Source organism: Pristis pectinata, chromosome 8, assembly GCF_009764475.1.
Source record: "Pristis pectinata isolate sPriPec2 chromosome 8, sPriPec2.1.pri, whole genome shotgun sequence".
Taxonomy (NCBI): domain Eukaryota; kingdom Metazoa; phylum Chordata; class Chondrichthyes; order Rhinopristiformes; family Pristidae; genus Pristis; species Pristis pectinata.
In genome coordinates, this window is record NC_067412.1 from 46656578 (window position 1) to 46671590 (window position 15013).

Genomic DNA, 15013 nt, shown 5'->3' on the forward strand with positions numbered 1-15013 from the left:
GATAGGTAGAGGCAACAAAGGGCTGCAGATTATGGAATCTGATAGGAGAAGGTGAAGCATGGAATCAAATAAGGGAGGTGGGCAGGGCAGATGTGAACACAGATGGAGTGGGTGGCAGAGGGGAAAGAAACAGAGAGATGGGGGGGATGCTATGATGGATGCAGGAGGATCTGGGTAGATTGGGAGGAGAGAAAAAAAGGAACAGAGGGGGAGCAGTTTACCTGAAATTGTAAAACTCAATGTTCATGTCACAGGCTGACAGATTACCCAGGTGGAATACAAGGTGCTATTCCTCTAGCTTGCATTTAGCCTCACCCCAGCAGTGGAGCAGGCCAAGGACAGTCATATCGTTGAGGGATTGTGGTGGAGAATTAAGATGGCTAGCAACCAGGAGTTCAAAAGGCCATGGTGGACAGAGTGAAGGTGTTCGGCAAAATGGTCGCCTAGTCACATCAATGTGGGGAGGCCACATCAGGAGCACCGGCTGCACTAAACAAGGCCAGGGGAGATACATGTAAATGTCTGCCTCACCTGGGCCCTAAACGGCCCTTTCAGGTCTGCAGTCTCTTGGGTCTCCACTTCACAGAAATGCTGACTTCAGCAGATGTATGAAAAGGTAAGGTTTTTTTTGGAAAAATACTATTTTATTCAGGTTGTTAACACTTGTCTTTCCAAAAGTTAGCACAAATTGTCTTCAGGTGTGGGTTTCAGGAGGAGTCATGGATTGTGCAAATTTTTGCAGAAGAACACTGTACAAAGAAGTTTGAAAACCAGCGATATGAATACACACTAGATTCAACACAGGAAAGTAACATTAAGTGACTGGACGATAGCTAATATTGTTCCATTGCTCAAAAAAGGCTCTAAGAATAAGCCGGGAAATTATAGGCCGGTGAGCCTGAAGTCAGCAGTGTGTAAATTATTGGAAGGTATTCTTAGGAATAGGATATACAAGTATTTGGATAGACAGGGCCTGATTAGGGATCATCAGCATGGCTTTGAGAGTGGTAGGTCACGTCTAACCAACCTTGTAGAGTTTTTTTGAGGAGGTCACCAAGAAGGTCGATGAGGGAAAGGCAGTGGACATTGTCTACGTGGACTTTAGCAAAGCCTTTGACAAAGTCCCACATGGGAAGCTTGGCATTCAGGATGAAGTAGTCAATTGGATTCAACATTGGCTCAGCAGGAGAAGCCAGAGAGTGGTAGTAGATAGTTGTCTCTCTGACTGGAGGCCTGTATCTGGTTGTATGTCGCAGAGATCAGTGCTGGGCCCATTGTTGTTCATCATCTATATTAATGATTTTGATGATGTGGTAAACTGGATCAGCAGATTTGCAGATGACACCAAGATTGAGGGTATAATGGACAGCGAAGAAGGCTATCAAAGCTTGCAGCATGATCTTGACCAGCGAGGTAAATGAGCTGAAGAATAGCAGATGGAATTTAATGCAGACAAATGTGAGGTGTTGCACTTTGGAAGGACAAACCAGGGTACCACAGTGAATGGTAGGGCTCTAAGGTGTGAGGTAGAACAAAGGGACCTGGGAATACAGATCCATAGTTCCGTGAAAGTGGTGCCACAAATAAATAAGAGTTGTAAAGAGAGCTTTTAGCACTTTGGCCTTCATAAATAAGGGCACTGAGTACAGAAGTTGGGATATTATGTTGAAGTTGTACAAGACGTTGGTGAGGCTGTATTTGGAGTATTGTGCATAGTTCTGGTCACCTACCTACAGGAAAGATATCAATAAGCCTGAAAGAGTGCAGAGAAAATTTACAAAGATGTTGCCAGGACTTGAGCACCTGAGTTACAGAGAAAGGTTGAATAGTCTAGAACAATACAGCACAATATAGGCCCTTCCGCCCACCATGTTGCACCGACCTTTAAACCTCACCTAAGACTATCTAACCCCTTCCTCCCACATATCCCCCTATTCTAAATTCCTCCATATGCTTATCAAAGAATCTCTTGAATTTGACCAATGTACCTGCCTCCACCACCACCCCAGGCAGCACATTCCATGCACCAACCACTCTCCGGGTAAAAAACCTCCCTCTGATATCTCCCTTGAACTTCCCACCCATTACTTTAAAGCCATGCCCTCTTGTATTGAGCATTGGTGCCCTGGGAAAGAGGTGCTGGCTGTCTACTCTATCTATTCTTCTTAATATTTTGTATACCTCTACCATGTCTCCCCTCATCCTCCTTCTCTCCAAAGAGTAAAGCCCCAGCTCCCTTAGTCTCTCCTCATAAGCCATACTCTCTCATCCAGGCAGCATCCTGGTAAATCTCTTCTGCACCCTTTCCAACGCTTCCACATCCTTCCTATAATGAGGCAACAGAGTTTTGTAGAGCTGCATCATTACCTAGTGGCTCTTAAACTCGATCCCACGAGTTATGAAAGCAAACATCCCATGAGCTTTCTTAACTACCCTATCCACCTGTGTGGCAACTTTCAGGGATCTGTGGATATGAACCCCCAGATCCCTCTGCTCCTCCACACTACCCAGTATCCTGCCATTAACTTTGTACTCTGCCTTGGAGTTTGTCCTTCCAAAGTGTACCACCTCACACTTCTCTGGATTGAACTCCATCTGTCACTTCTCAGCCCAGCTCTGCATCCTATCAATATCCCTCTGCAATCTTCAATCATTGTGTAGTCTGCAAACTTGCTAACCCACCCTTCTACCCCCTCATCCAAGTCATTAATAAATATCATGAAAAGTAGAGGTCCCAGAACTGATCCTTGTGGGACACCACTAGTCACAGCCCTCCAATATGAATGCAATCCCTCCACCACAACCCTCTGCTTTCTACAGGCAAGCCAATTTTGAATCCACTCGGCCAAGCCTCCCTGGATCCCATGTCCTCTGACCTTCTGAAGAAGCCTACCATGTGGAACATTGTCAAACGCCTTACTAAAATCCATGTAGACCAGATCTACTGCACTACCCTCATCAATCTTCTTGGTCACCTCCTCAAAGAACCCCATCAGGCTTGTGAGACATGATCTGCCCTTCACAAAGCCACGCTGGCTGTCCCTAATCAGTCCATGATTCTCTAAATGCTCATAGATCCTATCCCTAAGAGTCCTTTCCAACAACGTGCCCACCACAGACATAAGGCTCACTGGTCTGTAATTCCCTGGACTATCCCTACTACCTTTTTTGAATAAGGGGACAACACTTGCCACCCTCCAGTCCTCCGGTACCATTCCCGTGGACAACGAGGACTCAAAGATCCTAGCCAACAGTTCAGCAATCTCCTCCCTCGCCTCACGGAGCAGCCTGGGGAATATTCTGTCAGGCCCCGGGGACTTATCTGTCCTAATATTTTCTAACAGCTCCAACACATCCTCTCTCTTGATATCTACATGCTCCAGAACATTAACCTTACTAACACTGTCCTCAGTGTCATCAAGGCCCCTCTCCTTGGTGAATAGAGGAGAAGTATTCATTGAGAACCTCACCCACTTCCACAGCTTCCAGGCACATCCTCCCACCTTTGTCTCTAATCGGTTCTATGCTCTTCACATAAGTGAAAAAAGCCTTGGGATTTTCCTCAACCCTACTCGCCAAGGCCTTTTCATGTCCCCTTCTTGCTCTCCTCAGCCCCATCTTAAGTTCCCTCCTTGCTACCCTATATTCCTCATGAGCCCTATCTGATCCTTGCTGCCTACACCTCATGTATGCTGCCTTCTTCTTCCTAACTAGTTGTTCCACCTCTCAAATCACCCATGGTTCCTTCACCCTGCCATTCTCTCTCTGCCTCACTGGGACAAATTTATCCCTAACATCCTGCAAGAGATCCCTGAACAACAACCACATCCCCATAGTACACTTCCCTTCAAAAATATCATCCCAATTTACTCTCACGAGTTCTAGCCTTAGAGCTTCAATTTGCCCTTCCCCACTTAAATATCTTCCTGTCCTCTTTGCTCCTATCCTTGTCCATGACAATGCTAAAGGTTAGGGAGTGGTGGTCACTGTCTCCCAAATGCTCACCTACTGAGAGATCTGTCACCTGACTCGGTTCATTACCTAATACTAGATCTAATACGGCATTCCCTCTAGTCGGCCTGTCAACATACTGTGACAGAAATCTGTCCTGGACACACTTAAACTCTGCCCCGTCTAAACCTTTGGTACTAAACAGGTGCCAATCAATATTTGGGAAGTTGAAGTCTCCCATGATAACAACCCTGTTATTCTTCCACCTTTTCAAAATCTGCCTCCCAATCTTCTCCTCAGTATCCCTGCTGCTACCAAGGGGCCTATAGAATACTCCCAGTAGAGTAACTGCTCCTTTCTTGTTCTTAAACTCTACCAATATTGACTCTAGAGAGGATCCTTCTACATTATCCACCCTTTCTGCAGCTGTAATAGTATCCCTGACCAGTAATGCCATCCCTCCTCCTCTTCTCCCCGCCCCCCAATCCCTTTTAAAACACTGACATCCAGGAATATTCAATATCCATTCCTGTCCTGGTGACAGCCAAGTCTCTGCAAGAGCCACAACATCATGTCCCATGTACTTATCCAAGCTCTCAGTTCATCACCCTTATTCCTGATACTTCTTGCATTTAAGTAAATGCACTTTAGCCCATCCACCTTTCTACTTTTATAGCCTGTGCTTTGCTTCTCCTTCCGCAAAGCCTCTCTACATGTTAGATCTGACATTCCACATCCACTTCTTCCTCTGACCTAACCCTCTGGTCCCCATCCCCCTCGCAAACTAGTTTAAACCCTCCTGAACCACAGTAGCAAACCTGCCTGCAAGGATGTTGGTCCCCCTCGGGTTCAGGTGTAACCCGTCCTCTCTGTACAGGTCCCACCTTCTCCAGAAGAGATCCCAGTGATCCAAAAATCTAAAACCTTGCCCCCTGCACCAACTCCTCAACCACACATTCATCTGCCATCTCCTCCTATGCTTACCTTCACTATCATGTGGCACTGACAGCAATCCTGAGATTAGGTTAGGTTAGGACTTTATTCCCTGGAGTGCAGAAGAGTGAGGGGAGATCTTACAGAGGTATACAAAATTATGAGGGGTATAGATAGGGTGAATGCATGCAGGCTTTTTCCTCTAAGGTTAGGTGAGACTAGAACTGGAGGACATAGGTTTAGGGTGAAAGATGAAATACTTAAGGGGAAACGTCTTCACTCAGAGGGTGGTGTGAGTGTGGAACGAGCTGCCAGCGGAAGTGGTAGATGCAGGTTTAACTGTAACATTTAAGAGAGGTTTGGATAGGTACATAGATGGGAGGGGTTTGGAGGGATATGGTCCTGGTACAGGTAGATGGGACTAGGCAGACGGTCAGGTGGCATGGACGAGATGGACCGAAGGACCTGTTTCTGTGCTGTAATACTCAATGACTCCAAGAAGAATTTGATACAATCCAGATTGAAACTCTCTGACTGGTAATGTTTGGTGCAAGTTTGAGGATCGGGCAGCTATTATATACCTGAAGGGGGATTGAAGGTGCAATTTTCCATGGCCACATATAACCTCATACCTTGAAACTTCAGGAGTGCGGTACCAACAACGAAGAGTCCCTACAATAATCCCTCCTTATGGTGAACCACCTCTTGTGGCTCTATCCTGCCAATGGGCCAGGACGTAACCAGAGGTTGACACTGAGAAGTCAAAAGACACTGGCATAACATGATTCTGTGACCACGTCAGACTAATGGGACAGTATTTGAGAGGAGGATCCTGCAGGGTCAACTGGGCTGTATGCGTCTTTTGTTTTTTTTCCTAAATCTAGCACCTAGATCAATGCCAGGGAAACTATGGTTTTATTCTGATTGTCTTTTGACGTACAAGTTTAATACAAGTGAGTGGATTCCTTGGTCATTTCAGACAGCAGTTAAGAATGAAACATGTTGCTGTTTGGAGTCATACAGAAGCTCGAACACTGGTGAAGAACATTAATGAACCAAATCTTTTTTTTACAAAAAATGCGGTGACACAGTTAGCAATTATTGATAGTAGCATTTTGTACAAATTCCAAACCTAATTAACAGAATTTTAGGCTAAACAGAATTTTCCAAACTGCTGGAGTAGGATAACAGGTTGTTCTACCATTTGAGAATAAATAATAATGACAGCTACTAGAACATAGAACAATACGACACAAGAACAGCCCTTCAGCCCACAATGTCTGCACTGAATACGATGCCAAATTAAACCAAATCTCTTCCACCTGTACGTGATCTATATCCCTCTATTACCTGCATATTCACGTCTGTCTAAAAGCCTCTTAAACACCACTATAGTATCTGCTTCCACCACTATCCCTAGCAGCCATTCTAAGCACCTACCACTCTGGAAAAAAAACTTTCCCCCTCTCACCTTGAAAGCACATCTCCTAGTATTTGACATTTGGGAAAAAGACTTTAATTGTCTACCCTATATATGCCTCTCATAATTTTATAAATTTCTATTAGGTCTCCCCTCAGCCATCAACACTCCAGAAAAACAACAACCCAAGTTTATCCAACCTCTCCCGATAGCTCATACCCTCTAATCCAGGCAGCATGCTGATAAATCTCTTCTGCACCCTTTCCAAAGCCTCCATATCCTTCCTGTAATGGGGCGACCAGAACGGCACACGACACTCCAGGTACAGCCTAACCGAAGTCTTATATAGCTGTAACACGACTTCCTTACTCTTGTACTCAGTGCCCTGACCAATGAAGACGAGCGTGCCACTCTTTCCCACTCTATATATTTGTGTGGCCACTTTCAGGGAGCTATGGACTTGGACCCCAAGATCTCTCTGTACATCAATGCTGTTAAGGGTCCTGCCATTAATTGTATAATTTCCTCTTACATATGACCTCCCAAAATGCAACATCTCATGTGCTCGGATTAAGCTCCATCTTCCATTTCTCCACCCATATCTGTAACTGATCTATATTCTGCTGTATCAATTAACAGCTCTCTACACTGTTCACAACTCCACCAATCTGTGTCTAGCCCATTGTTATTTTGACACCAAATCCTGACTAATACATCATCTAAAATTAGTTCCCTACAGAACCACCCATTCTTAACACCAGAAATTACAGAAAACAAGATTTCATGTTTGGTCTGTCTTACTAAAGGGTGCTAACCACTTATTCACTTTCAGAGAATCACAGAATCGTACAACCCTGAAACAGTCCCAATCTGCCCACCTTGTCCATGCTGACTGTGATGCCCATTTACACCAATCCCATTTGCCTCCATTAGGCCCATATTCCTTCATGCCCTTCCTATCCATGTACTTGTCTAAATGCCTTAACACTAATTGTGTCTGCTTTTATCTCCTCCTCTTGCAAATCATTCCAGATTATGACTACCTTCTGTGGGAGAAACCTACCCTCAGATCTCCTTTAAATTTATACCCGTGGCCTCTAGTTCTACACTCCCTTCACAGAACCACACAACTGTACAGCACAGAAATGGCCCCTTTGGCCCACGTTGCCCACGCTGACCATGATGCCTATCTATGCTAATCCCATTTCCCCTTGCATTAGGCCCATGTACTTTGATTGGAAAGGCATAGAGGACATGTCCAAATGACATTTAAACATTATAATTGTATGCGCCTTCACGATCTTCTCTGGCAGATTGTTTCAGATATTCACACTGTCTTTAAAAACTTACCCGTCAGATCTTTACATTTCTGCCCTCTCACCTTAAATCTGCCCTCTTGTTCTAGACTCCCCTGACCTGGAAAAAAAAAGACACTGACCATCTAACCTATCCATGCCGCTCAATTTTATAAACCTCTAAAAGATCACCCCTCTGCTGAATGTTGTTTCAAAAATTGCAATTTAGTTCTTTAATAAAGAATCAAATTTTTCAATGTTCCATTTTTCAGTGGAACATTTTTCACTAGGGTACAATGTATGTTGATTTTGTGTTCAGTTGTTGGTTAAGGTATATTACAAAGTTCTGGTTACAGGTTGAAATCTCAATGTCAAGTCCAAAGACAACAGAAATAAGATGACCTAAACAAGAGAACATTAATATAACCAAACACTGTGTAAAGCTCTGCCAAATGAACATATTTTTGGTATTTACCTTCTGTGTTGGTTGCAATGGTTTACGTTTTTTCTCAGTTGTGTACAGATTAATTTCTCCATCTCCTTTGCAAAGGCGCAATTCCTCCTGAAATCTGAAATCAGTCAATTCTTCTAAGTGGACAACATTCATTTTTTTAATGAAGTTATTTACATATTTAATATGCTCTCCCAAATTTCTGTAAGTCATATGTCAAGGAAGAAAACAATGAATCCTTGTAAAAGCAGAATATGTTTGCCAATAGCTACCTTTCAAATCTGAATTCAAAACTGGTCATGTTATATAGATTATCTGATGAAATCAACCAAATAACAACTGCATCTGTGAAATCGGGCACATTCTCCATTTAAGTAACTTCAGGACAACAAAGATAATTTGAAGGAGTTCATAAAAAAATATGATATCAAGTGTTAATGTGTGGTTCCACTATTCTGCAAACTGTGCAATGGCTCATTCATTTTGGGAATTTAATGATTCCCAAAGATTTACACAGTTCAAAGACTTATACAGCAGAACATAATTTTAATTTGAAATGCAAAGGCATGAACCTATGGAGGATATTATCCATTTCAAAAATAAAGATGATCGTGAAACATGTAGCACTGAAGTCAGATAATGTGTACCCTGCATCTAAAAAATGATCCCAAAATATTAATATTTAACGAATATTGTAATCTAAATATTTATATGATGGCGTACGACAGGCTGATATGCTGGGGCATTTCGACATGAGGAAATAGGATGTGCTGGAACTATAGAAAAAAATTAGGATAGATAAGTCACCGGGGCCAGATGGGATATAATTACGGGAAGCTGGGGAAGAGATTGCTGCCCCTTTGGCAATGATATTTGTGTCCTCACGGGCCACAGGAGTAGTGCCAGATGATTGGAGGGTGGCAAATGTTGTTACTTTGTTTACGAAAGGGAGTAGGGGTAATTCTGGGAATTACAGACCAGTGAGTCTTACTTAAGTGGTGGGCAAATTACTGGAGAAGATTCTCAGAGACAGGATTTATGGGCATTTAGAGAAGCGTAGGCTGATTGGGGACAGTCAGCATGGCTTTGTGAGGGGCAAGTCATGCCTCATGAGCTTGATTGAATTCTTTGAGAATGTGACAAAGCATATTGAAGGTAGAGCAGTGGATGTGCTGTACATGGATTTTAGTAAGGCATTTGATAAGGTTCCTCATAGAAGGCTTATTCAGAAAGTCAGGAGGCATGGGATCTAGGGAATCTTGGCTGTGTGGATTCAGAATTGGCTCACCCACAGAAGACACAGGGTGGTGGTAGATGGAGCATATTCTGCCTAGAGGTTGGTGACCAGTGGTGTTCCGCAGGGATCTGTTCTGGGACCCCTGCTCTTTGTGATTTTTATAAATGACTTGGATGAGGATGTGGAAGGGTGGGTTAGTAAGTTTGCTGATGATACAAACGTTGATGGTGTTGTGGATAGTGTAGAAGGTTGCTGTAGATTGCAACAGGATATTGATAGAATGCAGAGCTGGGCTGAGAAGTGGCAGATGGAGTTCAACCCGGATAAGTGTGAAGTGATGCACTTCAGGAGATTGTATTTGAAGGCAGAATACAAGGTTAATGGCAGGACTCTTAGCAGTGTGGAGGAACAGAGGGATATTGGGGTCCATGTCCATAGATCCCTCAAGGTTTCCATGCAGATCAATAAGGTTGTTAAGAAAGCAAATGGAGTGTTGGCCTTCATTAGTCGGGGTATTGAGTTCAAGAGCTGAGAGGTGATGTTGCAACTCTGATAGATCTCTGATCAGACCACACTCGGAGTATTGTGTTCAGTGCTGGTCGACTCTATTGGAAGGATGTGGAAGCTTTAGAGAGGGTGCAGAGGAGACTTACCAGGATGTTGCCCGGATTGGAGAGCATGTCTTATGAGGATAGGTTGAGCAAGCTAGGGCTTTTCTCTTTGGAGAGGAGGATGAGAGGTGACTTGATAGAGGTGTACAAGATGATAAGAGGCATAGATAGAGTGGACAGTTGACTTTTTCCCAGTGCGACAATGGCTAACACGAGGGGACATAACTTTAAAGTGATTGGAGGAAGGTATAAGGGGGATGTCAGGGGTAAATTTTTTTTATTACACGAGAGTGGTGGATGCGTGGAACCCCTGCAGAGGCTGTGGGGGAAGATACATTAGGGGCATTTAAGAGACTCTTAGATAGAAAAATAGGGGGCTATGTGGGAGGGAAGGGTTAGATAGATCTTAGAGCAGGATAAAATGTCGGCACAACATTGTGGGCCAAAGGGCCTGTACTGTACTCATACTCCAGCAACAAAATAGATACAACCTTTAATACTAGAATCAAACATTACAACATGCATAATTTGCAGTAGCCAATGAAATAAAGCAAGCATCTCTTCTAACAAGAAGAAAGTTAAATAGCAATATGCATGTAACTTATTAAAAAGAATAAAAGAATTGCAATTATGTGTCTTCCTCAGGTACAGTGTACTCGTGTTAGAGGAGTTGTGTTCTGTGTTGTGAGTTACCCCCCCCACCCCGCCCATTGAATTCAAATGTTACAAGTGAAGATGCCTTCCTGATCGAAGCTTTTCTTTCAACTGCAATGACCCCACAGCTGCACAGTCTGTAAGCAAGGGAATTCTGATTATAATGTGGACAGACTGAGAGCTTTGTTGTTTTAATTAACTAGAAATGGATGTTACATTGTTTGATAAAGTATAATTGGAAGAGATTGTCATCAATTTCCAAAGAAAATCCCTTAAGTGGCCTCCTGCTGTGAACCAGCAACCTGTGATTGTTGTCCTCGATAAACAGAAAAAGTATACAGAGAATTGAACTAGTTTATTTCTTTTTCACCATAAGTTTTTATAAGGGTGAATTTTAATTCCATATCTCAAATTTCTTGGCTGTAATCTGTGAATTCTGCAAGGGTGAATTTGTGTCACTCAAACTGTACACAAGAATTAAGAAATAGTTTAAAGTGCTTTCATTGGACAGACACACCCATTTGTATTCATTTGTGGAACAGTATTCTTACCTGCTAATTCCAGGTGGAAGCTCCATAACTACAACCCTCCTGCTCCATGCCATCAGGTCTCTCTCTGTAGCAATTTGACTCCTAGGAGCATTATTATGCATTTGTCGGACACCTTCAATTTGACCACTCCGTCGAAGTCCAATATTCGGTGAAGACAGCAAGGCTGTAATATAGAACAGTTCCTTACTATTTGTAGGAAGCGTGTTTAAAATATGCAGCATGGTTAGAGCAATTACAGATAAATAACCCAAGGTTTATTTCAAAATGTCCACAAAAGGGATTTAGACTGTTGCAGCACTCACAACTAACAGATCAGACCACTGATCCACAGTCCTGCCATGCACAGCCTTGAACAGCCACATTCTCAATGATGACATAGCCCAACAGAGGAGTGAAGAAGACAAGGTAGAAGTATTCACAAAACAATTACAGATAAAAATTATCCATTCAATCTCCTTCTAAACTTCCCATCATTGGGGCACACATGCCAAAACAATGACAATGAAAACTGCTGGGAATATTCAGCAGGTCAAACAACATCTGTGGAAAGAAAATCAGAACATTACAGGTTGAAGACCCTTCACTAATTTTACTTCTTTTTCTCAGATTATGCCTGACTTGAATATTCTGTTCTGTTTTTATTTCAGATTTCCAGCATCTGCACCCAATACAACCAATCATCATCCCATTCAGGCTATTTCAATGCACAGCAAACTGATAGGAGGAGTCAATAACAGTTGTTTCAAGAATCACTTGCTTATCAATGTTCATTTTCAGTTTCACCTGAAGCACCTGTTGCCAGACTTAAGATTTAGTTAAGTCTGCATTTAGCATTCTATTTAACCAGTAGTTTCTTTTGTACTTTTCATCAATAAAAACTGCTATTGGCAGTTGCACACTTCATTAAGTTGTCTGTAATCACTATCAGCAGGAACTGACTCAGGTCTCTGCAATTTTAGCAAAAACATCTTGCATTTATATCAGCCAATACATGAAATGTGGGATTTCAGTGAGTGAAGGAATTAGGTGAAGGGAAAGAAAGTAAGTACTGGGTTAGTATTTTGAGGAAACATCACTGTTGAATTAATAAGAAATAACCGCAGCAGCTGATGTTAGTGTTTGCAGTTTGGGAAACATTAGCTCAGACCTCATGAACTGCAGGCTGAACATCAGGAACACTTCGAGAAGACAGTCACCCTGTTTAGGTTAAGTACTATAGAGATGATCAGAGGACATGAAGACACGACTACGAGTCATATCTCATGGAAATTAGCCCACTACAGTGCTGGTATTCAAGTACCTATCTATACTCACCCCATTTTCCAGCACTGTGTTGCCCAGTGGACAGATGGGACTAGCTCATTGGGTAACAGTCAGCATGGACCAGTTGGGCCAAAGGGCCTGTATTCATGCTCTATGACACTTGAAAGGCCATAAAAGGTCAAGTGGTCATTTAAATAAATCTTTAATCTTGTGAGATTATCTGCCTTCACCACCCCACAGGAAGTGCATTCAAGATTTCAAACACCATCTGGGTGGGATAAGTATTCAAATTCCCCTCTAATCTCCTACCACTCACCTTAAACCTATGCCCTCTGGTTATGGACACCTTTGCTATTGGGAAAAGGTATCCATGCCCCTCGATTTTATATATCTCCGGGGGGGGGGGGGGGGGGGGGGGGGGAGAGGGGGTTGCGTGGAGAAAGTGAGAGAGGGTGGGGGAGAGCGAGAGTGGGGGAGAGAGAGAGAATTTTTGGTCTGCAGGGGAGTCAAGTATTATGAGCAACAGGTAGAAAAGTAGATTTGAGGTCATGATCAGCTCATTTAGACTTGAGGGGCCTCTTAGGTAAACCTCCTTCTGTTCTTAATGCAGGAAGTATGCACCCATTTCATATTCCACCCAATTACAGTTGATCCAAACATTCCCCATTGGGTGGGTCATGTCAAATTATCCTCAATCCTCAAATAATAATTGTCACAATGATTCAATGCAAAATAAAACTTTAGGAAATATATTTTTATCCTTTTTTCAAAAGCAGGCTGCCGCAATTTGCAATGAAGCAACAATGGTGCAAGTATATTAAATTATGAGATTATTTTAGGGAGGATTCAGCTATAGTATACTGCCACTTGTGCATCTGTTTGGTTTGTAAATTGTATTAATCTTTTCATAAAGGAATACTAAGATGTACTGCATTAAACAAGTACAATGTTATAAGGCATCTGCTTTTAATGAATGAGGATGATATTATGAGACTGCTAGTTTTGATATATACTGTTACTCACCACTGCTTAGTGAATTTGATCTACTGTAAGGACCATCTGATACAGATATTCCTTCACTTCTCTGCCTCATGTCATGTTCTCGCTGGAGTTCTCTAATAGCATCATCTAGAACACTGGTTTCCTGGTCATTTTCGTACTGATTATCTGTCTGTTGGCTTATGACCTGTTCCACTACTTCACCGTTACCTGAAAGAGAAATTGGTCTTTATCAATTTCATTTACATTTCAGATACAAGTAAATATCCTCTTTCCTCCAAATATTTAGTTACTAAAGAATCAACAAGGTAATAGTTTACTGAAGATACAAAATATTCAACACTAGAACTGGAAAAAAGATAAATGAGATTTTAGATATTTTCAGTGATCTCAGAATTTTTAGCAAAGGTGAAAGCACACATCGTAGGTAGCCTTCTGACTCGGGCTGGAAACTGGTTAGGCGTTACGAGTGAGAGAAGAGGAAAATGGTTTACTCTTATCATCAAGAAGCAATGAGTGGCATTTCCCAAGGTTCTGTTCTGGGCCTGAAGTTCACCATATTTACTAATAACTCAATTGTTTCAACAAAAAGTTTGTAAGATGACATTCATTTGGAAGGTTCAGGAATGCAGATGGGAACAGGAAGTTACAATAGGACAGGCTGTCAATGAGCAGGCAAAATTATGGGCATATGGGAAATGTTGGTCTTTTTTTTATTTACATGGGAAAAGTACAAAGTCACCTCCTTTGAATGCAAAGAGATAAACAGGAATATTTAATAAATATGGGAAAACAAAAGATTGCAGAGTAGCGAAGATATTTGGAAATCTAAGTTTATACAACATCAAAAGCTAGCAAACAGATATACAAGCAAATACTGTAATCAATCTCAAGGGGCCCTGATGACTAAGGGGAGGAAACTATGCTTTAGATGTACACAACTGGAGTGAGGCACAATCAATTTTGGTCCATATATGTCAGAAACCTTTACTGGAAGGATTCCTGCACAGATTCACTAAACTGCCTCTAAAACTCAGCACGTATTACCTGAGTATAGAAGGCTGATGGGTCAAAGCATTTAAAATACTGAAAAGATACCAAAAAACTATTTTATGAAAAGCTAGACCATCCAGGAGAAGATTTCATTTTTATCAAACAGAGTATCATGGAAATTTACAATTCTTTTCATTGAACTGGATATTCAGATATTTGGAGCTTTCACGACTGAAATTGAAAGTTATTGGTGTTAAGGACATGGACCAAAAGTAGAAAAGTAGTGTCAATCAGCCATAACCTAACTGAATGGCAGAACAGGCTTGAGGAGCTAAATGTCTAACTCTTATTTTTAACAATAATACATTTATATTAAACAAAATTGGCTTAGAATCTTTAATTCCTTTCGCCTTTAAAAAGCAATAGTGTCTGCAAAATACAGAATTTACAAATGGACAAGACCTACAAATCCTATACACACAGGGAAGGTGTAATACTTACTTCTTGCCCCCAAGTGGATAACCTTACTGCACTTGTCCCCAATGACACTGGACCTCATCTAACTTCAATAATCTCAAATATCTCATATGGTCTTGCATTATGACAACATACACCAGGATGAGAAACTATACTACTCATATAATGATAATTCAGA

At 42.0% G+C, this 15013-nt stretch overlaps 1 protein-coding gene across 5 annotated transcripts in view; it reads right to left on the reverse strand.

Moving 5' to 3' along the window:
• The window catches only part of brwd3 (bromodomain and WD repeat domain containing 3), a 134454-nt gene that overhangs the window by 76028 nt on the left and 43413 nt on the right, over nt 1-15013 (reverse strand). For all 5 annotated transcript variants that reach the window (XM_052021145.1, XM_052021144.1, XM_052021146.1 and 2 more), the window contains exons 18-20: nt 13390-13575; nt 11104-11266; nt 8075-8168 (exon numbers count right to left, since the gene is read on the reverse strand). In XM_052021145.1, the coding sequence (XP_051877105.1) occupies nt 8075-8168; nt 11104-11266; nt 13390-13575 (443 nt within the window). The remainder of the gene's footprint in view (nt 1-8074; nt 8169-11103; nt 11267-13389; nt 13576-15013) is intronic.